The sequence below is a fragment of the Takifugu flavidus genome, chromosome 10 (assembly GCF_003711565.1).
Source record: "Takifugu flavidus isolate HTHZ2018 chromosome 10, ASM371156v2, whole genome shotgun sequence".
Classification (NCBI taxonomy): domain Eukaryota; kingdom Metazoa; phylum Chordata; class Actinopteri; order Tetraodontiformes; family Tetraodontidae; genus Takifugu; species Takifugu flavidus.
This window is the reverse complement of record NC_079529.1, coordinates 15332039-15353708: the sequence shown is the minus strand read 5'-3', so window position 1 is coordinate 15353708 and position 21670 is coordinate 15332039. Positions and strand designations below refer to the sequence as shown.

The 21670-nt window shown below is 38.8% G+C and overlaps 1 protein-coding gene and 1 long non-coding RNA gene across 4 annotated transcripts; both read left to right on the top strand.

Moving 5' to 3' along the window:
• Positions 1–937: 937 nt before the first annotated feature.
• LOC130533106 (lamin-A-like) lies at positions 938–21592 on the top strand. Of its 3 annotated transcripts, none has more exons than XM_057046263.1 (14): positions 938–1107; positions 2702–2820; positions 3988–4355; positions 13593–13749; positions 14169–14294; positions 14549–14719; positions 14984–15109; positions 15330–15550; positions 16106–16406; positions 17264–17371; positions 17594–17713; positions 17796–17855; positions 17937–18110; positions 20011–21592. In XM_057046263.1, exons 3-14 carry the CDS (start codon positions 4021–4023, stop codon positions 20041–20043), a joined length of 1932 nt encoding a protein of 643 aa, XP_056902243.1. In that variant the 5' UTR covers positions 938–1107; positions 2702–2820; positions 3988–4020; the 3' UTR covers positions 20044–21592. The 3 variants fall into 3 exon arrangements, with proteins under 3 accessions (XP_056902243.1, XP_056902242.1, XP_056902244.1); XM_057046262.1 differs by having other exon boundaries at positions 2702–2927; XM_057046264.1 differs by lacking the exon at positions 2702–2820.
• Positions 7257–11014, top strand: LOC130533114 (uncharacterized). The gene is made up of 2 exons (XR_008952483.1): positions 7257–9823; positions 10704–11014. It is a non-coding gene; the product is annotated as an uncharacterized LOC130533114 (long non-coding RNA).
• Positions 21593–21670: the final 78 nt, after the last annotated feature.

Here is a 21670-nt window from a genome sequence, read left to right as displayed (position 1 = left end):
TTAAATTACATACGTGTGCCTGCGCACACACAAACACACACACATAGGCCCTACAAAATATCTGCAGCAGTAGGTCTATGTTGTTTTTGATTTGTATTTCTGCTTCTTGTTTAAATGGGTTTGTGACTGCACCCATCAGTCAAATACTCTGCAGAGTCTCAAGTGGCACCTCATGCCAGTGCATCAGCCTTAAGAAAGAGCTTGTTGTTCAACTCTTCCCTACTGCAAATTTGATTAAATGATCAATTTATTTAAAAGCTATTTCAGGTCTGTCCATCAGTCACTGTCAAAGTGGGTTGCAGAGATTCCATTGATGGACATTTCAGGTGTGATATTAATACGAAAAGCCTCATTTCATGATTCATTTTGAAGCTTTGCTTGATCATGCCTTAATTTATTACACAGTTGCGGTTCATTTACTGTCTCAACTTTATCTCACAACATGCAAAATATTTTATGCAGACACATTCTTAAGCGCAAAAATAAAAGAGATGAATGACACAAGGAATGCGTACAATATCTAGACTTCTGGTATTCCAAGCAGTATTTATTGAGTATTTTTATTTTCTGCTGTTTTTTCTTGTGCTTTTTATATTGCATTAAATACAACTATATCGTTTTTTTTAAAGCTACTACAAAGTTTGTCATCTGTTTTCTTTTTAAATGTGGTTTACTGGCAGTCAGAATAAAAACAAAGGTGATTCAAAAATTTATAAGATTCATATTTGTGCAGCTCTTTCTCACAGTGCTGTGCAGGCACGGGGAAAGAAGACTAAATAGTTGGGTATTTTACATAAATAGTATGATATGGTTATTTTTTCCCCCCACATTATTTACTGTTGCATATATTGTTCTAAATTGACCCTTTCACCAGAAGCTGCATGTTATATATAGACCACCAGATGGCTCCGGTGGGCTGGTTCGTAATTACCAACGAGTTCCTGCAACCTCGTGTGTTGGTTTGAAGGCTGCGCCTGGCCCGTTCATAGCAGGGATCTGCTTTGATCTGCTAACGATAATCGACGAGAACGAACAGGATAATGACAATTGTACGGAGGATAAACTGGAACCTCGACAGTGCTTGAAGGGACAGGGACCACAAAAATGGTAAGAATTCCATGACGATATCACCATTAACAGCAGTGCTAGCATGCCTTCGTTGATATTTTAAGACCTGCGTCTATATATACATTTTTATTGCGTTGTTTTCGAACTCTATGACGCATGTTAGAATAGGTTGCCACAAGTTTTCATTGTTTTTCGTCCAGCAGGGGGCGCTTCCCATAGTCTATTGTGCTTATGAATGACGAGCAGACATACACGAGCTTCAGGGAGGCGCCGCGCAGGCCTGCACCGTCAGTGACGTAGGCAGATGTGCCCATTAATGTGCCTGACCATTTTCCAACTGTTTACGCAATTGCCACTAATACTACTTTTACAACTACCACTACTACTACTAATGATAATGATAATCCTATTTAATTAATTCGGCCGTTGCTCATTTTCTCTAAACCCATAACTATCAAAACGGGCAGCATTTTGCTGAGAAATGGAACATTTTTTGCATGAATAAAATTTAAAGCAATAATTGAAACACGAGAAAGCAGTTATTTTATGAAAAACAGTGGGTTTGTGATGCTTATGAAATTAACTGGATTTTATTCACCCTGGTGCTGTTTTTTTCTTTTTCTTTTAGTTTATTTACATTTTAGCAGTATGAGAGCAATGAGTCAGCAGCTGTTTATTTCAAAATCAGAGTCCTTGATGCATCCCATATTTAATAAAATTCTTGAATGCTAGTGGTTTCAAGTGTGGATAGTTTAGATGTTGCTGAATCAAATTTCAACCGCAATGTTGTATTGCTTATTTATATATATATACACACACACACACACACACATATATACTACCTACTGAAAATGTCAGGTAATTTCTCTTCTAGTGGGTTATGATAAACAGATTAATACATCAATGATAAACCGATGTAGAAAATCAGGCCTGATGGGCTGAGGGAAGTGAGTGCAACAAAGTGACTCATCTGCTGATTTCTCTCCAAGTTAAGGCCACCCAGTCACCGTGCCTGCCCATGCCCAAAAACAGAAGTGCAGTCTTGCCGATCTAGGACTGCAATCACAGACACAAATAAAGTGGATCAATCTTGAGGATAAATCAAAAGACTTCTTCCGACATCAGAACTTTCTATCTCCAGACACTCAAAGGAAACACATAGAAGACCAGATCTTGCATAGACCAGATGATAATGCAGCATGATTTTTGCCCTGTTTGGATGCAGTGCACTGGCATACAAGCTGTGGATTATACTAAAAGTTTACTAAGGGTTTTTAACAGTTTTTTCATGATTCATTATTATGTACACTGTGGTTTCAATGCTTGGCATATTTTACATATTCTATAACATTGAATTTAAAACCAATAGAGTGAATATGTTTTCAGCAAAAAACAAAACAAAGGGAAGAATACTGCATTCTCTGTAGTTCATTTTAATGACAGACCTGAAGCCACAGCCAATGTGAATCTGGTCTTCCAGCTTAACGTCTAATAGAAAAGGGAGAGATAGATGGCTAAATTACGACATTTACTGTATGCTTCCAAATACTCAGTCTGTTTGTGCCGTCTAGCCTGACTCCCCCTCAACTCCCCACATTTTCCATGCTCCCTCCTCCACTCTTCCTCTTTGCAGCTGGTGCATGTGCAGTAAGCAACAAGTTGGAGAGCAGTTCAGGCATATTTTTCGAAGGTGCACACGCCCAACAGCAGACTGCCTTTTTCGCTGGATCCTCCTCTGTACACAACTATTGGGTATGACATACCACACCCACACACACACACATACACCTAGATAAGGTCTGTACACTCATTCTTAATCCCTTCTTCTGGCTTCAGTCGAAAGCTTCGTGAAAAACAAGGTAATGTTGAGTCTTTCCTCAGAATTCTGTGCTGACATGACCACTGTAGAGCAACTATTGTAGGTTGATGGTGCTTGCAGATGTATTCAGTCACTTCAGAAGTTATTTTTAACTGTGCCTCTGTCATGTGAGTTTTGTTGAACAACTTTGTATCACATTGAAAATCAACCAATATTTGCTCTCATTTGGCAATGAGTAGCAGGATCCCAGGCAGTATCTAGTAATGCATGCTACTCTATCAGACATCAAATGATTATTCTAAATTAATTTTAGCATTAGTCTCAAGATCACTTGGGTGTATGTGTGTGTGTGTGTGTGTGGGGGGGGGGGGGTCTGTGCCCATTCCATCAACATGTGCGTGCATGTTGGTGAAATGATGTCGGTTTGCGATGTGCCAACCGCCGGTTGAAGGCTACCTTTTCATAACCGGCAGGACAACAAATGACAAATTGTGATTAATTAATTAATTAGTTATGTTACCAGCTATTATTGCCATTTCCATGATTTCCACATGTAAAACATGGCCATGAAGGAAGCTTTTTTTTGCATGTTCTGTCATTTTAGAAGGGAAGCTGATCATTAAAAATACTTTTAAAATTTTCACAATTTTACAACAAAATTCAGAAATTAATTGTATGTAAAAGAACCTAAATATCCTGCAGAGCTCATGTAAGCAGAAGCCCATTGGAAGTCCTTCTTGGGACATCCTTCTAGAAGGGGTTTTGTAAGTCATAGTGTCAACAATATAATGCCTGGATTTGTGTTGATACTGTAAATAACAGGTAGCTAGATCACTGTTGCTATGCGTTCTGAATTGTAAATCAATCCATTAAATTGCCACTGTTGCTAAATATGGTAAAAACCATAGTCTAATGAAATAACCACCAGAAAAAGGGTCTATCATTATTGATTGTGTGTCATCCACACGTGCTTCAGATATTCTAGAATATTTGTATAAATCTAACATTTCAATTTGTGATTTATTCATTTGTTTCCTAAGAAGGCGGCCCTCAAGCTAAGGGTTTAATGCCTTCTTTTGTTTGTTTGTTTTACTAAACAGCCTGTTACGCACCCCATTTGCTGAGAGATCACCATGGAAACCCCAAGTCAGAAACGCGGTGCTGCCACCCCTTTGTCCCCTGCTCGCATTACGAGGCTGCAGGAGAAGGAGGACCTCTGCAACCTCAATGACAGGCTGGCCGTCTATATCGACAAAGTGCGCTCACTGGAGATTGAGAATGCCAGCCTGCGTTTGCGCATCACGGAGTCAGAGTCCACGGTATGTCGGGACTTGTCAGGAATAAAAGCGACTTATGAGGCAGAGCTCGCTGATGCCCGCACCACTTTGGACCAGGTGGCTAAGGATCGAGCACGCCTGCAACTAGAGCTGAGTAAGCTCAAAGAGGAACACAAGGAGCTGAAGGCTAGGTAGGAGAAGCATTTGATGCACAAGCACTTACAGTACGCCCATATGTTCTTGTACAGTATTTAGAGTACACCAGACTTGGCTACAAACAGCAACCAGAAGTTCACAAGGCTGTACCTACTTTCTAAGTGCAGAAAAATGGGTATAGTGTCAAAACTTAATTTAAAAAAAAAAAAAAAAGTAAATTCTTCTCATGTACTCTTAACTGGAATGTTTGGTTCCCATAGTTCCCTGGTAATCATTTGGCCATGTGATGGGGTGGTGACTCAGAGGTATTTTTTTATAGTCTTTAGACTGGACTTCCTGGTAACTCACTCTAACCCATAGTTCATAAGTTGTGGTGATTAATGCTCACTTGGTGTCACTAGGCCACCAAGTCTCCCATCTCCTTGACTTTTTATTATTTTTTTGCATGCACAACAGCAGGCGGGGACGTTTATTGACCAGACACACCCTCCATAGCCCAAAGGCCCAACACTGTCTCTTTGTATGCCTAAATACTACATTCTAAAACGTCAAGCTGTCCAGCCAGAAAGACAACCCTTGTTCCTTTGAGGATTATTTGACTTGTATATAATTAAAAACTATGTGGACGAGCGGGGGTTTCTGTCCTACCAGGCAGAAAACTCGGGTGGTCCACAGCCTGCGAGGACTGGATCTGGGTACCCCTGCTCAAAGACAGCCAGGAAGGAAAAGGCCAAATATGCTTGGTAATAAAACAGATCAGGGATTTAGCTTCTGGGCTAAAGAGTTATGTGTAAAACTATATTATCCCTAAATAGCATATCTGTCTTGACTGTGCAGATCTAGGTTTACCCAGCATTCCACCCAGGAAGACCACAGACATTTCATATGGATAATAAAATATGTTGAGGTTGATAATAAATTGTTTTTCCTTGATGTGAGAGGGGAAAAAAAATTCACGGTACTTAAATCTTACTGATTTTTTTTTCCTACTCTTCTGTTGTCGCAAACATGAATTCCAAAAAATCAATTTTTACATATAAAAATGATAGAAATCCTTCAGAATATGTAAAAGTCATTTTAAAAAAAAGTTAAATTCTGATCTGTTTGAATAAATAGAATGCTAAACAGCCATTTTTTAAGCCACACCTCTTAGTACTGGGATTTGTGTGGTTTGCCGGTACCCTGTCAGGGCAGTTGTGACCCAGGTGGGGCAGCAGGTTTGATAGGTGTGGCAGAGTTTTCCTTACACACCTTAAATAAAGCTTTTGTGAAGCAGAATGTGTCTCATGAACAGCAATTTTACAGGAGCAGGCTAAACACTGTGTCTGTTGATAACTAGAGGAATATTTATTCCACCCTTTGTTGCTTACAGAGAACAAATGTATAAAATGCATCCCATTCTAGTTCCATGAGTCCAGTAGATCACTATGATCTTCTTAATGTTTTTTTATTCATTTTAATAATTATTATAAAAGTGAACACATTTTCATTTTGGCTCTTTTATAGTCTCATTTTGTTGGTACAAAAAACCGATTTCTCATTAGCAGTGCTAATAAAATAACAGATCTGTGTTTTTATGCCCAACAGATGTTAAACAGAAAGAAAGGGGAAATGTGGTCATTAGCCATGTTTCTCTATTTTTCCTGAGGCAAACATTTGGTCTTCCTTTGAGAGATAGAAGTCCCACATTTCTTTTCCTAAAATGGCTGAGTCCAGGCCACGGCACACCATCTCAGGAAAAGAACCTCTATTGTTGTTATTGATAGTCTGTGACTAGACTAATGACAGTAGTCTAATAATAGTCTTACTTACATGATTGGCAGAGTAGCTGTCGACAGGAAGACAAGTTATTAAAAAAAAATGGTCTGGACCTGAACTAGACCTTTTTAAAGAGTATGCATAATGCTAGCAAACAATAGACATTTCTAATAATAATATCAAATGTGTGGATACAAGTTCTTTACGCATCATATGTATTCTGATTCATTTCAGAAGCAGCAATTAGCTCTGCAGCTTCTTCTTGTACTGAAACATTTGCAAGTTTTGAATTTACAGGGCTAAACGATGTGGGGTGTAGTCAGTAGTCCAGAGAGAACCTGTAGCAGGGTAAATTAGGTGCAAATAATTAAAAAATCAATGGCCTTTTTCCAGGAAAGAGTTGCTGAGTCAGCTTTTATTAGACAATCGAGGAAACATGTAATTATGAAGGGTAGCATTAAAAATGTGTCTCATTTTTTTAAAATTCAGCATAAAACATTTGATTAAATGTACTAACTATAGTTTTTTGTTAATTAATAATTAAAACCCCCTTTTATTTTTTATTTTTTTAAAAGTACTTTCTAAATATATATACAGGAGATGGAGACCAAAACTTGCTTGTGTGCAGTCTATTGCTGTGATATACATTTTTTGTAACATGTTAAAGCTAAACAAATTAAACAGCTACTAGGGTAATTGATACTTTACTCAAATGCAAAAAAAATCTTGCCTGTGGTTTAGCAAGTTGATTTTAAATTATTACATTTTTGGAATCGGGAATTCATTCATTCATTTATTTATATATACTATTGCTCTTTTCTGCCCATTACAGCAGCATCAGACGTAACAGTGGTTCCCTGTTTTGTAGTTGTTCTATATCACTCTTACGGAGCTATAATGGAAAACACATGTGTTAGCCTGTAAATATGCTGTCTCTGTTGGCTTTATTGATGTCCAAGTGTTGGTTTTGCCTTTTGTTGGCAAGAACTTGTTACAATGGTTTGCTAAGCTGCTCTCTGTGGTTTTATTTCACCTTTTCTGCTGTGTGTGTGTGTGTGTGTGTGTGAGTGTGTGAGTGTGTGAGTGTGTGAGTGTGTGAGTGTGTGTGTGTGTGTGTGTGTGTGTGTGTGTGTGTGTGTGTGTGTGTGTGGTGGGGATGGGTGTCTGGGGGTGTGTGCGTGTGTGTGTGTGTGTGTGTGTGTGCGCGTGTGTGTGTGTGTGTGTGTGTGTGTTTTAATGGAGTCTTAAGCACCAGCCAAGTCCTTAATGTCTCCCTCACATCTGGGCCGGAGAAAATGAAACCAAGATGGTTGGACTCCAGAGCTCCTTTGCTTTTGTCTTTTAGATTAGATTCATCTTTATTGTTATTGTACAGGTACAGTGCAACAATGCAGTTTACATTCTAACCAGAAGTCCAAAAAGAGCTGCAAGTGCAGGTAAAATAATAAATAAATAAATGCAGTATGTACAATGTGTACAGTTACAATAGTTTACAATGATTCACAGGTTGTACTATGAAGATATTTTACACATGGATATGTGCATTAAATGCCTTAGACTATAAAGTGCAGAAACTGGTTACAAAAAACCCCAAAACCTGAAGGAGGGTGGTCTTGTTGGGAAGAAATCTTTCCAGCACAGTTTCCATTCCATCTGTTTAGTTATGTAACATCTATTGGCTTTTCAATCCTGAAAAAGCCTTTTGAAATAAATAGAGGCAGAACAAGCTGTTTATAAAGTTTTATGTAGTCGGCATGTGTTGGTTTTCTTTTTTTTTTTTCCCAAGAAACTTTTTGAACTCAGAGAAAACTGTTGCTCTGTGGTCAGGAATTTTCCAGCTTGGTTTAATTCTTGTTTTGAAAATCACGTGGACATTTTTAAGAGCAGTGCACGTCCACACAACTAAATTACTAATTTTTTTTTTAATCATTGTACTGGCCATATGTTCTTCTCGGCAGTTATGTGGAAAAAAAGCTTTTTATGAGTGGAGTTTTCCAAGAGTGAACAGTTTAAACAATGGAAGGAAAGCCTGGAAACACAATGTTGCTTCATCCTGAGCTTTTATAGCTCATCATGGTAGTTAATCTATTGTTTGTGGTATTTCTCCGGTGCGCACAGCTCTTATTTGTATTTGATACAGTTCCATTTGATCATTGCGTGGAAGTGCTCAAGTGGGAGCCACAGTCTGTGTTAAGTATCAAATCCCTTTTTCCATCCACCCAAACTGTAAAAAAATGCTGGCACAAACTCCTTATGGTCTCATAAAGTCCACATCGGGTTTTTGTTATCTCATGGTGAATAAAGCAGGGCTCCTTCTCCCTGCAGCTCATTTGTCCCTCAATAGGAGATTATAACACACTTTTGTAGCTTCACCAAGAGTAGATTTGAACATTTTCATGAAGCTTGATACCATATTAAGTTAATTGCAGTCTGCGTGACAAATCATGCAGCGCCTGAGAGAATGAGTGTCGTTACAGCTCATACAACTAAAAGAGATAAAAGCAGACATTTTTGAGAAGTTCATTTTCTGCTTTTGGACTAAAACTCGAGGACCTTGGTTCAGATGTAGATGTGTATGGCAAGCCCCTTGCAAATTGTGTCATTTTCCTAGTAACATGTCTCATGCTCAAACACACAATTCTTGTTTTTCTCATGCAAAAAAAGAAATTTTTAGTACCAATTAAATCTTGGATTTTATTGGCTCTATTAAAACCAGATATAGTATAAGTCCATAAACACAGTGCTACTTGGCATTTTTTATTTTCTGCCAATAGTTTTTTTTTTTTTTTTTTAATTCCTTTTCCTATGAATGTTCTATCATCTTCTATCATCAGAATTTAATTAATGACTCATCCGGAAACCCCACCCATGTGTGCCCTCATCAGCTTGCTGGATCAGTGTGTATGTATGTTTATTTGTTTATGTATGTTTAAAAACATACTGTTTACACTATGCCATTATAGCCTCATGCATGAAAGAAGTAAAATTCAGGCATTTCTCATGCACAGCTTTAGCAGATGTGCCTGTCCGCTAGTGGCTCGTGCACAACTGCCAAAAGTTCCTCAATTGGGAAAATACATTTCAAGTGTCTTTGTGTACGTGCTGTATGTGTACAGCTTCATGTGTACATATATGTTGTGGGGCTCATTGTTTGTCCCATTGGGAATAAATTAGGGAAATTTAGAATATATTGCAAATAATCCTGGGCAGGAATTCAAGGGTCCAGTAGTTACTGATATTTGTACAGCAATCTAAAATCATGAATGAGGAGGAAAAAACCCGTAAGCACACATGTGCAAAGAAACTGTTTCAAACAAAAGAAACTGTTTTAAACAAAAGAAAAAACTGATAAACTGTTGAAACAAAAGTTGTGCTTAGTGAAGAAATTACACTTACCCCCCTCTTAAACAGTATTTAGTGTGGTAGAAATGGCATGCCAGCAGACCTGAAAAGACCCAGTTGCCATAGCAAAAGAATAGCAAAACAGGAAAAGGGGTGGTTCCCTGTCTCTCTTCACAAGGTGGGGTTCATTTCGTGTTCCTCTGGTGCACAAAGATAGCTGTGAGTCATCCATGAAGCTGGGAGCTCTGCCAGTGCATTCCTCGGTTTTCCTCCTCCTCCTCACTCTTCCTCAAATTTCTCTGCTCTATTATCCCCCACTTCTCTTTTTTCTGTGTTTCTGTATTATAGGCTGCCAACCAATTTTTTTTAAGGAAAAGCATTTCTCGTGTTAAAAAGAAACATGGTGAGATAAGATTGGCCTTTATATTTTTAGCAATTTGGTGGAGACATTTCCATCTGTGTGAGGAATAATGACAAAGTTGAATATATAGTAAAAAAAAACCTTAAGTTACAGATGTTTGCTTGTTCTTAATTTCGTCTTTTATGACTGACACAAAACATGTAAACTAACTTTTAGGAAAACAAGCTTTTTCTTACATTGGAGACTTTGAATTTGAAAAGCACTACATGGATTAAAGTATTTGGCCACAAGTGGGTCAACTGAATGATTGAATTCAGGCTTTTTCAACCATCCTCTTTGCCATTGGTGTATCAAGTCAAGCACCTGGACAGGCAGTCTCCATTTTCAAATATTTGTGACTGAAATTGTTTTATTCTGATGACCTCAATGACTTCAAGCACTGTACTGTGAAGGATGCCACCTGTGCAATAATAATAATAATAATAATAATAAGGAAGCATTTAGGAACAACAGCAGTTCCATTCCAAGAGTGCTGTAATGCACTGTCAGAGAGCTATGGAGTTATTAATGGCCTTGGGAAACCCCAGGAGAGACTTTCATCCTTGGAGGTTGATCACAACAGTGAACATTTGCTCAGCAAAGTTTTTCAGCTTCTATGAGCAACCCTGAACTTTAAAACTAAAATAGCAGAGAATGTGCATTGGTAGTTATTGTTGATATGGTTCTGCTACCCTCAACGTTCTTCTTTTAAGCCTGTTTTTGGTCTTCGACTGCTCTCGCGAGCTCAGCTGCCTGCAGCAGTAGTGCACATGGCTGAAATTGCTGTAAACGCTCTGTTTTACGTTTACTTGACAATAATGTGTTAGCGTTTTTTGAAATGCTTTGCTCTGCTTTTCATATCTTTCGTTTCCCTCCATTTCAGGCATTCTCCTGTGAACGGCCACATGGAATTAAAGTTTTGCATTTTTGCCTGAAAATGTCGTGCACTGGGGCTTAAGCTTTTTCCATTGGAAGGCTGTGTGAATGCTTTACTATAACAAGACTTTGTGGCAACAGTTGGTGGAAGGAACACAAAATAAGACCCACAAATGCCGCAACAACTCCACATTAAAGCACATCTATTTGAATAGTATTATTACAGTCTGAATACTTTTGTCCATATAGTGTAAGTCCACCTTACTTTTCCTGTAGAACCAATTTTCTGTATAAAATTAAAATGATAGAGAATAATGACTCTTCTCTTTACCTCATTTCTCAAAACAAACCTGCAGTGATAAGAGAATCATAGCATAGGTCATAACATGACCATAAAAAGGCGATAGGTGGAAGTAATCGGATAATTAGAGTCATTAGACCTGAGGTATTTACACAAACTTAAGAAAGGGGACCATCAGAAAGCCTTTGTTTATATATTGCAGGCCAATTATCAGTTTTGTCTTGGAGTATGTATGCTTCTCATAACTGAAATCATTATGTTGACAAAGTCGGTAGTTGGTACATGTTCGAAACAAGCCATTCAGTTCGGACCTAAGTTGAGCTGCCGACAGCACTTTTGCTCCGTGCTTTTATATGTGAAGAAGCAAAAGTGATGAGCAAGGTGTTGGTTTGCTTGTGATGTCATATTCTAGTCTGCTTATATTCTGACAGCTGTGAGGACTGTTTGGTATGGTGCCACTGTGGAGATCACTTTTACACAACCATGCAGGAACCATCACAGTTGCCACAATAGTTGCTGCTGCTAGGAGATCAAGTTGGTGGGACAACTTTGAGAATTCAATTTATCTTCATTCATTTATTTGTCTTTTACAATCAAAAATGTCTCTTTACCGAGACACTTTACTGAATCCCAGGGACTGACCCCAATAAGCAACAGTGGCGAGGAAAAACTACCTTTTTTCAGGAAGAAGCCCACTGAGCTGAATAGGTCGCTCACAGCGAAGGACAAACCCCCATGATGTGATCGCCCATCAGTGGCGAAAGAAAGTTGTCTGCTTCCTCACAGCCTGGCAGGTGAGGGGCTAATGCATTAAATGGCTGTTTTGGCGCAGTGAGCGTTTTAAAAAATCTGCTGGTGTGAATTACATTTTTTTTTCTTTTTCTTTTTTTCGCAAAAATACCCGGGCGCATGTGACAAGCCTTGCAAGTAAAGTCCCTTCTCTTTAGTGGTACAATATGCACCAGGTATCAGAAGATAACACTTGTTTCCTCCCTGTTAAACTTGTGGACTCGATATCCCGACAGGCTACAGTTTGTTGAATACAATTTTAAAAAAATTGCTGAAATGCACACAGCCTTTGCATAACTACCTACTCTCCACATTGATCTGTGGGAGTGCCTAGCATATGATTATCCTGTGACTTATTGGACATAATGTTGCAAAAAACCCATTTACTGTAAAACTAGAGTTCAGTGCTTTCCAGGAAGTTGCATCTGGGAATCGTAGGAATCTAACCAGCAATGGAGATACATTGTTCTTCAAATTGCTTTAATTCCAATTAAAACTATCATAAAAATTTTCAGTGCAATTCAGTACAGAGTTGTAAGTTGACATTTTCTCTGCTGCAGCTTTGTGATCTAGTCTGGTGAAATTGTGTAGTATATTCAACTTAAATGCAGACAGAGGTTCTTATGTTACTTACCTGATATGGGGGACGGATCTTCAGTCTCAGTTTAAAGTGTAACATCAGCACGTTTCTAAATAATCTGCTTTCCCCACAAAGGCATCCACATCATCTGTTTAAAAGCGAGAGCCTATCAGAGGTGGATATTTAAGTTAAAAGAAAATATATTCTTTAAAGCCAATCACTTAAAAAAAGATTTAGTGTGTACATTATAAATTCTGGACTGAATCCACTGAGAGTCAGTGGGTGTTCTCTGGAGTTTGTATGTTCTCCCTGTGTCTTTGTGGGTTTTCTTTTAGTCTTCAGGCCTTATCCCACAGTCCAAAGATAAGCAGTTGGTGGATCAGGGAATTGGCAACGCTAAATTGACCTCAGGTGTGATTGCCACCCATTCATCGCACTGCTGATACATATTTTACAAATAAAATCAAGTGTTCTATAACTTTTTTCTAAACACATGGATATGAAGACATCTACTGTGGAAGCGGAAAATGTCAATATACCTTCTTCAATATGCACATTTTCTTTTTATGTTCTTTCTTCTATGATATTTTTCTCTTGTACATTTTTGATACATTTTGTTGTGCTGTAATTTTGGAAATGGAGTAGGTACATCTTCAGTCTATATTTGGTCTATTTCTGCATTCCTAATCAAATATACAATTACTTGAATGCAAGCACACATAACTTGCTCACATAATAAAGTAGAGACTGTTTACGTGTTGTTCTGCTCTAGACTTTGAATGGATTCAGAGTCTTGGACAGCTTGATTGCATATTTGCAAAGATGGATAGTTTACACTTTCTTTATCTGGAAAGAACATTTTGCCAATTGTGCTTTTGTCTTTTTTTTGTAGTTGTGTTTTTATGTCTGAAAAAAGCAATGCCGTATGTTTGTGCCCCATCTGTTTCAAGGTTTATAATTGTCATCCAGATTATTTCAGATTAAATCTGGTGGTGACATTTTACAAACCAAATAACTTCATGTTTTTGTACGTGTGTTTGTGCAGTTAGTGTAATCTAAAGCTCGTTCTCCTGGATTCTTCAGACAATTTCTCTGGTATGAACAAGATATGTATAAAACCGGAAAAGAGCCATTTTAAGTGAATTTGCAATTAAGGTCACAATGATTGAATTTGACTAAACTGTTTGGAACACAAACTTAATGAGTATCATTTTATTTCTTTGCAGAAATGCTAAAAAGGAGTCAGATCTGGAGGCTGCTCTGGGCAAGCTGAGGGACCTTGAGGCTCTACTCAACTCCAAAGATGCTTCCCTCTCCACTGCCTTGGGGGAGAAACGAACTTTGGAGGCTGAAGTGAAAGACCTCAAAGCCCATTTAGCAAAGGTAGGAACTGAAGACTGACCATCTGTGACAGGACAAGACACAAAGCTTAGTTGCGGCCAAAAGGCATTCAGAAATGGCCCAAATTGCAGTCTGTTATTCTTTGCAAATTATGGTATCGTTACTGAATCTATTTCTCTGTCTTGGTCTGTAGCCATAGTGTAGGATTGTCTAATTGGATTTAATTTAATGTGAAATTTTGAGATAGATTGTCTGACCACAAAATATAAAAGAAGACAAGGGTTCTTTCTCTCTTTTGTGGGATTTATCAATGAACCTGACCAATGCAGCTCTAGATATAGTTGTGACTTTGCGCCACCTCCTGGTTCTACTGATCAACTACAAAATACAACGAGTGGAGCTGGATGCGTTTCCGTGCTCTATTAACAAATATCTCCTCCTTCTGAACTCCTCTCCCCAAGTTGGAGGGAAGCCTAGCTGATGCAAAGAGGCAGCTACAGGATGAAATGTTGAGGAGGGTGGATGCAGAAAACCGCCTACAGACCCTTAAGGAGGAACTGGAGTTCCAGAGGAATATCCACAATGAGGTTTGCACACTTCACCTCTGCACTTCTATTTTTACTGAGCTCTGTTAGTCGTCTGCACTACCTTTCTTCTTTACCTAGCCTATTGATTTGTTTCCAGCTCTTCACCTTGGAAAGTATTTGAAAAGCACAGTGAAAGTGTACAAATTTATTAGAATATGATAAAATTAAATTTATATTTCTAATTAAGTTTAAAAACTCTGGGTGAGTAATGGAGACCAGTAAACATATCTAGGCTGACTCCTGAATGTTTGCAGGAACTGCGCGAGTCCAAGCGTCGGTATGAGTCTCGTATAGTGGAGATTGATGGTGGACGGCAGAGGGACTTTGAGACTAAGATGGCTGATGCCCTGACTGAGCTGAGAGGGCAACATGAAGCCCAGTTCCATCTGTACAAGGAGGAGATTGAGAAGACTTACAACTCTAAGGTTGGGGCAACAGGAGGAACAAGTTTACAGACATAATTATGGCATTTTATTCTCTACAGCTCTCCATTTCCCCCTGTTTTATCTACACATTTATGTCTGCTTTAATACACCAATTGATAAGATGTTTTGGGCTTTTACAGTGTCTGATTAATTTTACCTGAGGTTGAAAGCTAAAACTATGTTCCTCTTTTTGCATTGGCCTCCAACTAGAGGAATCAGCATTTACAAAGGTACATTTTTATAGGATGCCTTTTCCCTCTGTAGCTGGAGAATGCTCGTCTGTCAGCCAACAGGAACAGCACCATGGTTGGAGCGGCCCATGAAGAGCTGGAACACACCCGCATTCGGCTGGAGGGCATGTCTGGTCAGCTCAGCATCCTGCAGAAACAGGTATTCATAAAGAATTTTTCATGCATTGTAATAAGATTGACGTAATAGCAGAGACACACATGCTGGGCAATAGGGGAAAGATTGTATTGGTGTACTCCAGTCATAAAAACCCCCAAAACTGCAGAGTAACCGCAGTTTGTTTTACGGCTTTAAATTTAATTTAACTATTATTATACTACTATTTAATTTAACTATTGCATACATGCTCCGTTTCAACTAGCTGAAAGCAAGTGAGGCCAAGGTGTGTGAATTGGAAGAGACTCTATCAAGGGAACGTGACCTGATGCGTCGGAGGCTGGAAGGTAAAGAAAAAGAGATTGCTGAGACACGTCTTCGGATACAGCAGCAGCTGGATGAATACCAGGACCTGCTTGACATAAAACTGGCCCTGGACATGGAGATCAGTGCTTACCGGAAACTGCTCGAGGGAGAAGAGGAGAGGTGAGACTGTAGTGAGATGGAAGAAACAAAAGTAAATCAATGTTAGTATGGAAAGAAGGATTCTTAAACAAGAATTCAGACAGTTGGATGTTTCGATTTTTACATTTCTTGGCATAAACCATTCATTTTGCACATTACGCCTTCATAATAATGAACATTCAGTTACAACCTGGGTGTAAATGTCAGTGGCAATTTTTTTAAAATTTTTAAATTATTATTAATACTAAATTTTCAGAAACAAAAGAAATGTTGTATAATCTATTTTGAGTCTTTTAGAAAATCTTTTTGCAGACCTGTAGCCTTTATTGTGGCTTTTTTCTTCAGAACTTGTATTACTTTCACTTATATCCATCCTCAAGAAGCGACAACTGCCTGTTAATGATGTAAAGGGGAATCGGTTTATATATTTGAGATAGAAAACCTGACTGTGTGGCTATTGTAGAAGGCTCAGGTAAATTCTAGATGAGCTCTGGATCAGAGGAATGGGGAAATGCAGTCTTTGTGACAATGAGAGGTTAAGGGCTACAGATTTATCTTTTCTTCTTCCCATTTCAGGCTGCGTCTGTCACCAAGCCCTCCGCCCAAGGTTACAGTAACGCGAGCCTCGGCCTCGGCCTCAGGGCACAGTCACACCAGCCGCCTGCTCGTCTCTGGCACCGCCGCCTCCAGCAGCCGTAATTCCTCTGGCAGCAAGAAGCGCCGTCACAATGATAATGACAGTGAGACCTCCAGCATGGTGGGCGCCACTGTGACAAAAACGCGCATTAGCCAGCACGCCTCAGCCAGTGGGCGCATCACAGTAGATGAAATTGACCTGGATGGCAAGTTTGTCCGTCTCAGCAACAAAGCTGATGAGGTTAGTGTGATGCTGTGTGTTCCAAACAGTGATTACTGTAGTCAAAATGGGTCTGGGCACTCGTTTTATTGACTTGCATAAGCGAGAACCTGGAATCACAGGTGTATGATGAGCCAAGCATCATTGGTCACTGGATTAAATTAATAATAGACGCACTTGTGGCTATAGTTGTTTTTAACACACCCTTAAGACAGACAAGCCATCTGGCCATTAATTAATGGAGCTCCGTCCGTAACAAGCAAGCTTCCACTCCCAGGTCATAAAAAAAAGAATCTCTGGAAAATCGCCTGTAGCACATGTTGAACTGTGTCAGTTATTGCCAGGGACAGAACTTCAGAGTTCTTCAGTCTAGTCAAGAGTTTCAAAAATCTCTTTGGCTAAAACATCTGTCCCTCATCCAGCTGTTTTGTCGAACATGAGAATTGTGAGATTTATTTATTATTTTGCTGATGACCATTTAAACCCCTATGTCAACACGTTAGCCTTCCCTGGACACTTTCAACACATGCACACATAAATTGACGACTTTCTGAATCAGGTCTTTTTATTCTTAGTCTGGTGTTGTAGTTACAAGACTTAACAGTGGGGCAGAGCATCGCAATCTAAGTAGTTCAGAAGAGTTGTTGCACATGGTGTGTTTATTGACAATTGGTAATCCGTGAATCCATTGAGTTCAGTTACAAATAGGAGAGATTGTGTATTTACTATAGGTATTTAAAACTAGTGTAAAGAGTCGAATTTCAACTTGACTTGATTGGCAGGCCAGAACTGGCCCAAAGGCCACCAGTTGAGTAGGCTCTAATTTATGGTTTACTGTTTTCACAGCTACAAATAAATCCCTGTGGTTGTTCTTGCAGGATCAGTGTTTGGGGAACTGGCAGGTGAAGAGGCAAGTAGGTAATGGTAGCCCCATTACGTACAAATTTCCTCACAAGTTCACTCTGAAGGCTGGAGGAACTGTCACTGTAAGGTTCTGATTTTTTTTCCTGTTTACATTAAATTCTCCTTTTATTAGGCTCTATGCAGAATAAAACATCAAATCAGTCATTCCAATTAAAAGTAATCAGTTAATTATTAGATAAATAAACCCCTCTATATATTTATTTTTGCCATCCTCATGTGCTTAAATCATTGTAATACATATGAATTGTCCTTAGATTTTTGTGTCCTCATGAAACTCTCTGCAGGTCTGGGCTGCCTCTGCAAATGCAACACACAACCCCCCCACTGACCTGGTGTGGAAGAATCAGAACTCCTGGGGTACAGGTGACGACCTCCAGACCACTCTTTATAACACGAGTGGAGAGGTCAGTCCTTGCATTTCTTTACATTTGACTATGATTTCTTTTTCATTTTACTGCAAGGATTTATTTCTTTTATACCAATTAGGAAATGGCCATGAGGAAAGTGACTCGTAGCCTGTTCCATGATGAAGATGACGATGACATGGTAAATTGCATTTTGCAATGGGGAGAATGCCACTGTGGAGCCACAGTATTAAGTCAACATGGTGTGTGTCGCCCCCTGCAGGGTGCCCACAGCACAAGCGGCGCAGATAATGAGTACAACCTGAGGAGCCGCACTGTGATCTGTGACTCCTGCGGGCAAACATCAGAACGTGGCTCAGGTGTTAACAGCAGCGGGGGTCTACCTGAAGGCCTCGTAGGACATTCCTTTTTCATTGGAGCCAATGAACCAAGACAGGTTGTTATAAAATTAAAAATTAAATTAAATTCATGTTTATTTATGTAGCATCCGGGGCCTGAATGCAACAAGGAACGGTGACGGGGACAGTCCCACCTGGAGCAGGACCAGGCTCAAATGGAGGGATCCTAGTGCTGATGCTATTGGAAAGCTAATATTTAATGGCAGAATCAGTTGAATATATCATAACTAATTCTTATTGGCAAGAGAATTTTATTCTAATTATATTTAATTACAGATTAATATTACTTATGTTGCATGAATCTTAGTCAAAAAGTTTCTGCCAACGATACATTTGCTGATCTAAGAAGAAATCTATAAAGGGTTGCACCAGCGTTTTAGGTTTTTGTAGATTAATCCCCAAATACCGAGGGTCTGTGAGACGTCATTCTTCCAGGGAACAGCTTTGGCTGGCTAACCTTACACACCACCTCTGTTTGGAAGTAAATCTTTGTTGGTGCTGATTTTATTTGTAGAAATCAAAAACATGTAAACAGGGTAAAGGAACAAATATAATATAAGCTTTGTCTTTGCTCAACAAGAGAAAAAGAAACTCCTTTTAGCCACAATTTCTATAGATCAGCTACGTGTCCCATCTTCTGCATCCTCTGCACCCCCTTCACTTCTTTCAGGACTGAGGGGAGAGGTGGTGACCAGGAAGTGTCCTGGATGGGTCTCACCCTCAGCTATTTCTATTCCATTGTGGTGCTACAGGTGTACCACACTGCAGACCCCATTAGTGCACGCTATTGTTCAGGGATAGAAATTCCTCTGCAAAAGTAGAGGGAGTCTGTTCCTCCTCAGCATTGTCAGAAAGAGGAGGTGCTGCTAGGTGGTTTTTAATGGTGTAGTTGGTATTCCCAATTCAGCTCAGGTCCTCAGAGATGTGCAGATCCGGTGTCATTCAAGGCCATGTGGGATTTCACCCTTGACAGGTTGTAGCACCAGTCTGTTGATGCACTGGTAATAATCACTGGTGTCAGAGCCAGGGGTTGCTAATCAATCAGCCCTATGATGGTAGAAGATTTGGGTACCAGCAGCTTTCAGGCGGTGGGGACTGTGGCTAGCCACAGTGAGCCATTGAAGATTCGGGCACCCTTCCTGATACTTTATCTGGTCCTGGTCCTTGTGTCAATTTTTTGCAGTACTTGTAGTGCCTGATTTTGTTGGAGGATATGGGGCTGGTCGGTAGTCGTCTTTGAAGCAGGAGAAACAGTTGTTAATTTGTTCCAGAAAAGAGATGTTGGTGGGGGAGGGTGGTGCCACCTGGAGGGCTTTTTGTTTTCCATGACTTCACCTTTATCTCTTCTTTTTTATTGATATGTAGTGTATTTTTGTAATGCGACCGTGGTCCGAACAGCCAGGTTAGGACTTAGGAGTTAGCCATGTTCACTTCTGTAAATAACGCTTTGTGTGTGATGTCATTAATGTTCAAGTGAAGTCAGTGATACCTGTAGATAGAGGAGAGGAGTCTATTTGAGGAGTAAATCAGGCCATCTGTGTAAATGTAGCCATAGTTTTCTGGAATAAAGTTCTGCATGCAGAAATAAATAAGTAAAAAAATAAAATGAATTAAAATAAGTAAAAAAATAATGTAAATAAAAATAAATAAGTGGGGAAAAAAGTTAAAAAAAAACAACAACAAATGTGTAAAACTTAAATTACGCTTGTATATATATTGATTTAAAAAGTAAAGTACCGGTATATGTATGAAGTTTTACACACTTGAAATCAAAGAGATGATTGTCAAGAGGAAAGTTTTCATTTTCAAGACCAGAGCATCTTTTTGGTGTCTGGGATGTGATAGAATACATGTTCCCCAATGACGGCTACTAGTTTTAAAACTTGAATGCTTTTTAGTTGTCTAACTATCTTAATGTTGTGTCACTTCTTCCACCAGAGCCGTGTCAAACCAGACTGCGCCATCATGTAAAAGCCTGGCAGCCCCTCCTCTGGAGCATGGAAAAAAGATCTTTACATTCTTCCAATATTACCATTGGTTACCATTATTTTCTTTGTTCTATTGGCTTTCCAGATTAATCTACAGATATAATTTTGCTTGAGTTTTTTTTTTTTTTTTTTTTTTTGCAAAAGACGCAGGAATTTGACAGTAGATTTTCTCTTATTTTGTAGATTCAATGTATATTATTGGATGAGTGCTGGGCTAATGAATGTATCATTTGCTGCTTCTTTTCAATCTCTCTCTTGAACACACCAATACAGACACACACAAACAAGTACGTTCACATACTGTATACATGCGCCTGCCTAGATTTATTGACCAGTGCTTTGAGCCGAGGTTTCACATTTATGGTCAGGCTGTCGATACTTAACACGCACAGTTAGTGAAGCCGAGCCACTCGGGCAGCAGAACGAATCAGTGTATCAAATTTTTCCTAAAGGTGTTCACAATTGAAATTTGTTGCCCTTATTCAGACTATAGTGCCGTCATTGTACAGTGGATATAATAAAGCTGGAGAATAATTTGAATTGATTGGGAAAAGTCTCCAAAAAATGTATAGAATTTAATCTCAGGGTGTTAAGCAGTTTCTTACATTCTGTGCATCTCTTTTTTTGGCCTCAGAGAAATTTATTTATGTTCTAAACATGTATTTGAGAAATAAACCAAAGACATCAAATTAAATTCACAAGTGCCATGTAAATGCCTGGTTGTATTTAATGTGTTAACTTAATTATAGTTTGAATATTTATTACTGAAGCCTGTATTGGATTTACCCATTGGTACATTGGTTTTTGAGATAATTTTTGTAGATTTGTGAAAATATTCTAACCTATATTTGTTTGATACAAAATCTGCATGGTTATAATTGTGTTTTTTTGTCTAAACTCTAAAATATTTAAAATTGTATGAAGATCTACTGTTCATTTTGGAGCAGCATCCACCCCGTGTTTTTGTTTACATGATTCGTAATGCTGTTTTGGGACTCTCAGCTGTCTTTATGCTGGCTTCTAAGAACTGGTCATAGAAGCTTTATTTCTACTAACTGGACAGTTAGTGACAGGTTTATTTCACATTTGATTTTTCCTTCATTCACTGGTTTTATTGGAGGCTGTGCTGAATGTGTACAACAGACCTGTGCTGTAGCCTGGTAGGTTATGTCATTAATGCTTCAGGTGATATTTGAAAACAATAATGGGAAATACTTCATAGGGTTTCTTTGTCTTTATGCATTTCTATCTTTTTCCCTGTTAAACAGATGCTTGATTTTGATACAGTGATTCTCATAAGTGCCTGACCCTAAAATGTCTTATTACCATAAATATACAGTGACTAAGTTGGAAGTTTTCTTGCAATGAGATTTTCTAATGTAATACCATTTGTAACATTTTCTATTGTTATGTTATTACTATGGTGCAGTTTTGGGTGAATTTTTTGTTTTTGCAGTGACTCCTTTTAATTACTGCTATAGAACCTTTACTTTAAAATCACAATTAAAAAACAAAACAAAACAAAAAAAAAACACTTGAAATTCCCCAAAGGTGTCACTGTTTTTATTTTCACTATATACATATGCAAAGTTCTAGCTATCAGAGAGAAA

What these genes read in the sequence shown, in the direction of transcription:
- LOC130533106 (XM_057046264.1), top strand. Translation starts at nt 4,021, where the DNA reads ATGGAAACCCCAAGTCAGAAACGCGGTGCTGCCACCCCTTTGTCCCCT. An exon ending in TCAGCAACAAAGCTGATGAG is followed by an intron (nt 16,407 to 17,263) that starts GTTAGTGTGATG and finishes TTGTTCTTGCAG; the next exon opens with GATCAGTGTTTGGGGAACTG. An exon ending in ATGAAGATGACGATGACATG is followed by an intron (nt 17,856 to 17,936) that starts GTAAATTGCATT and finishes CGCCCCCTGCAG; the next exon opens with GGTGCCCACAGCACAAGCGG.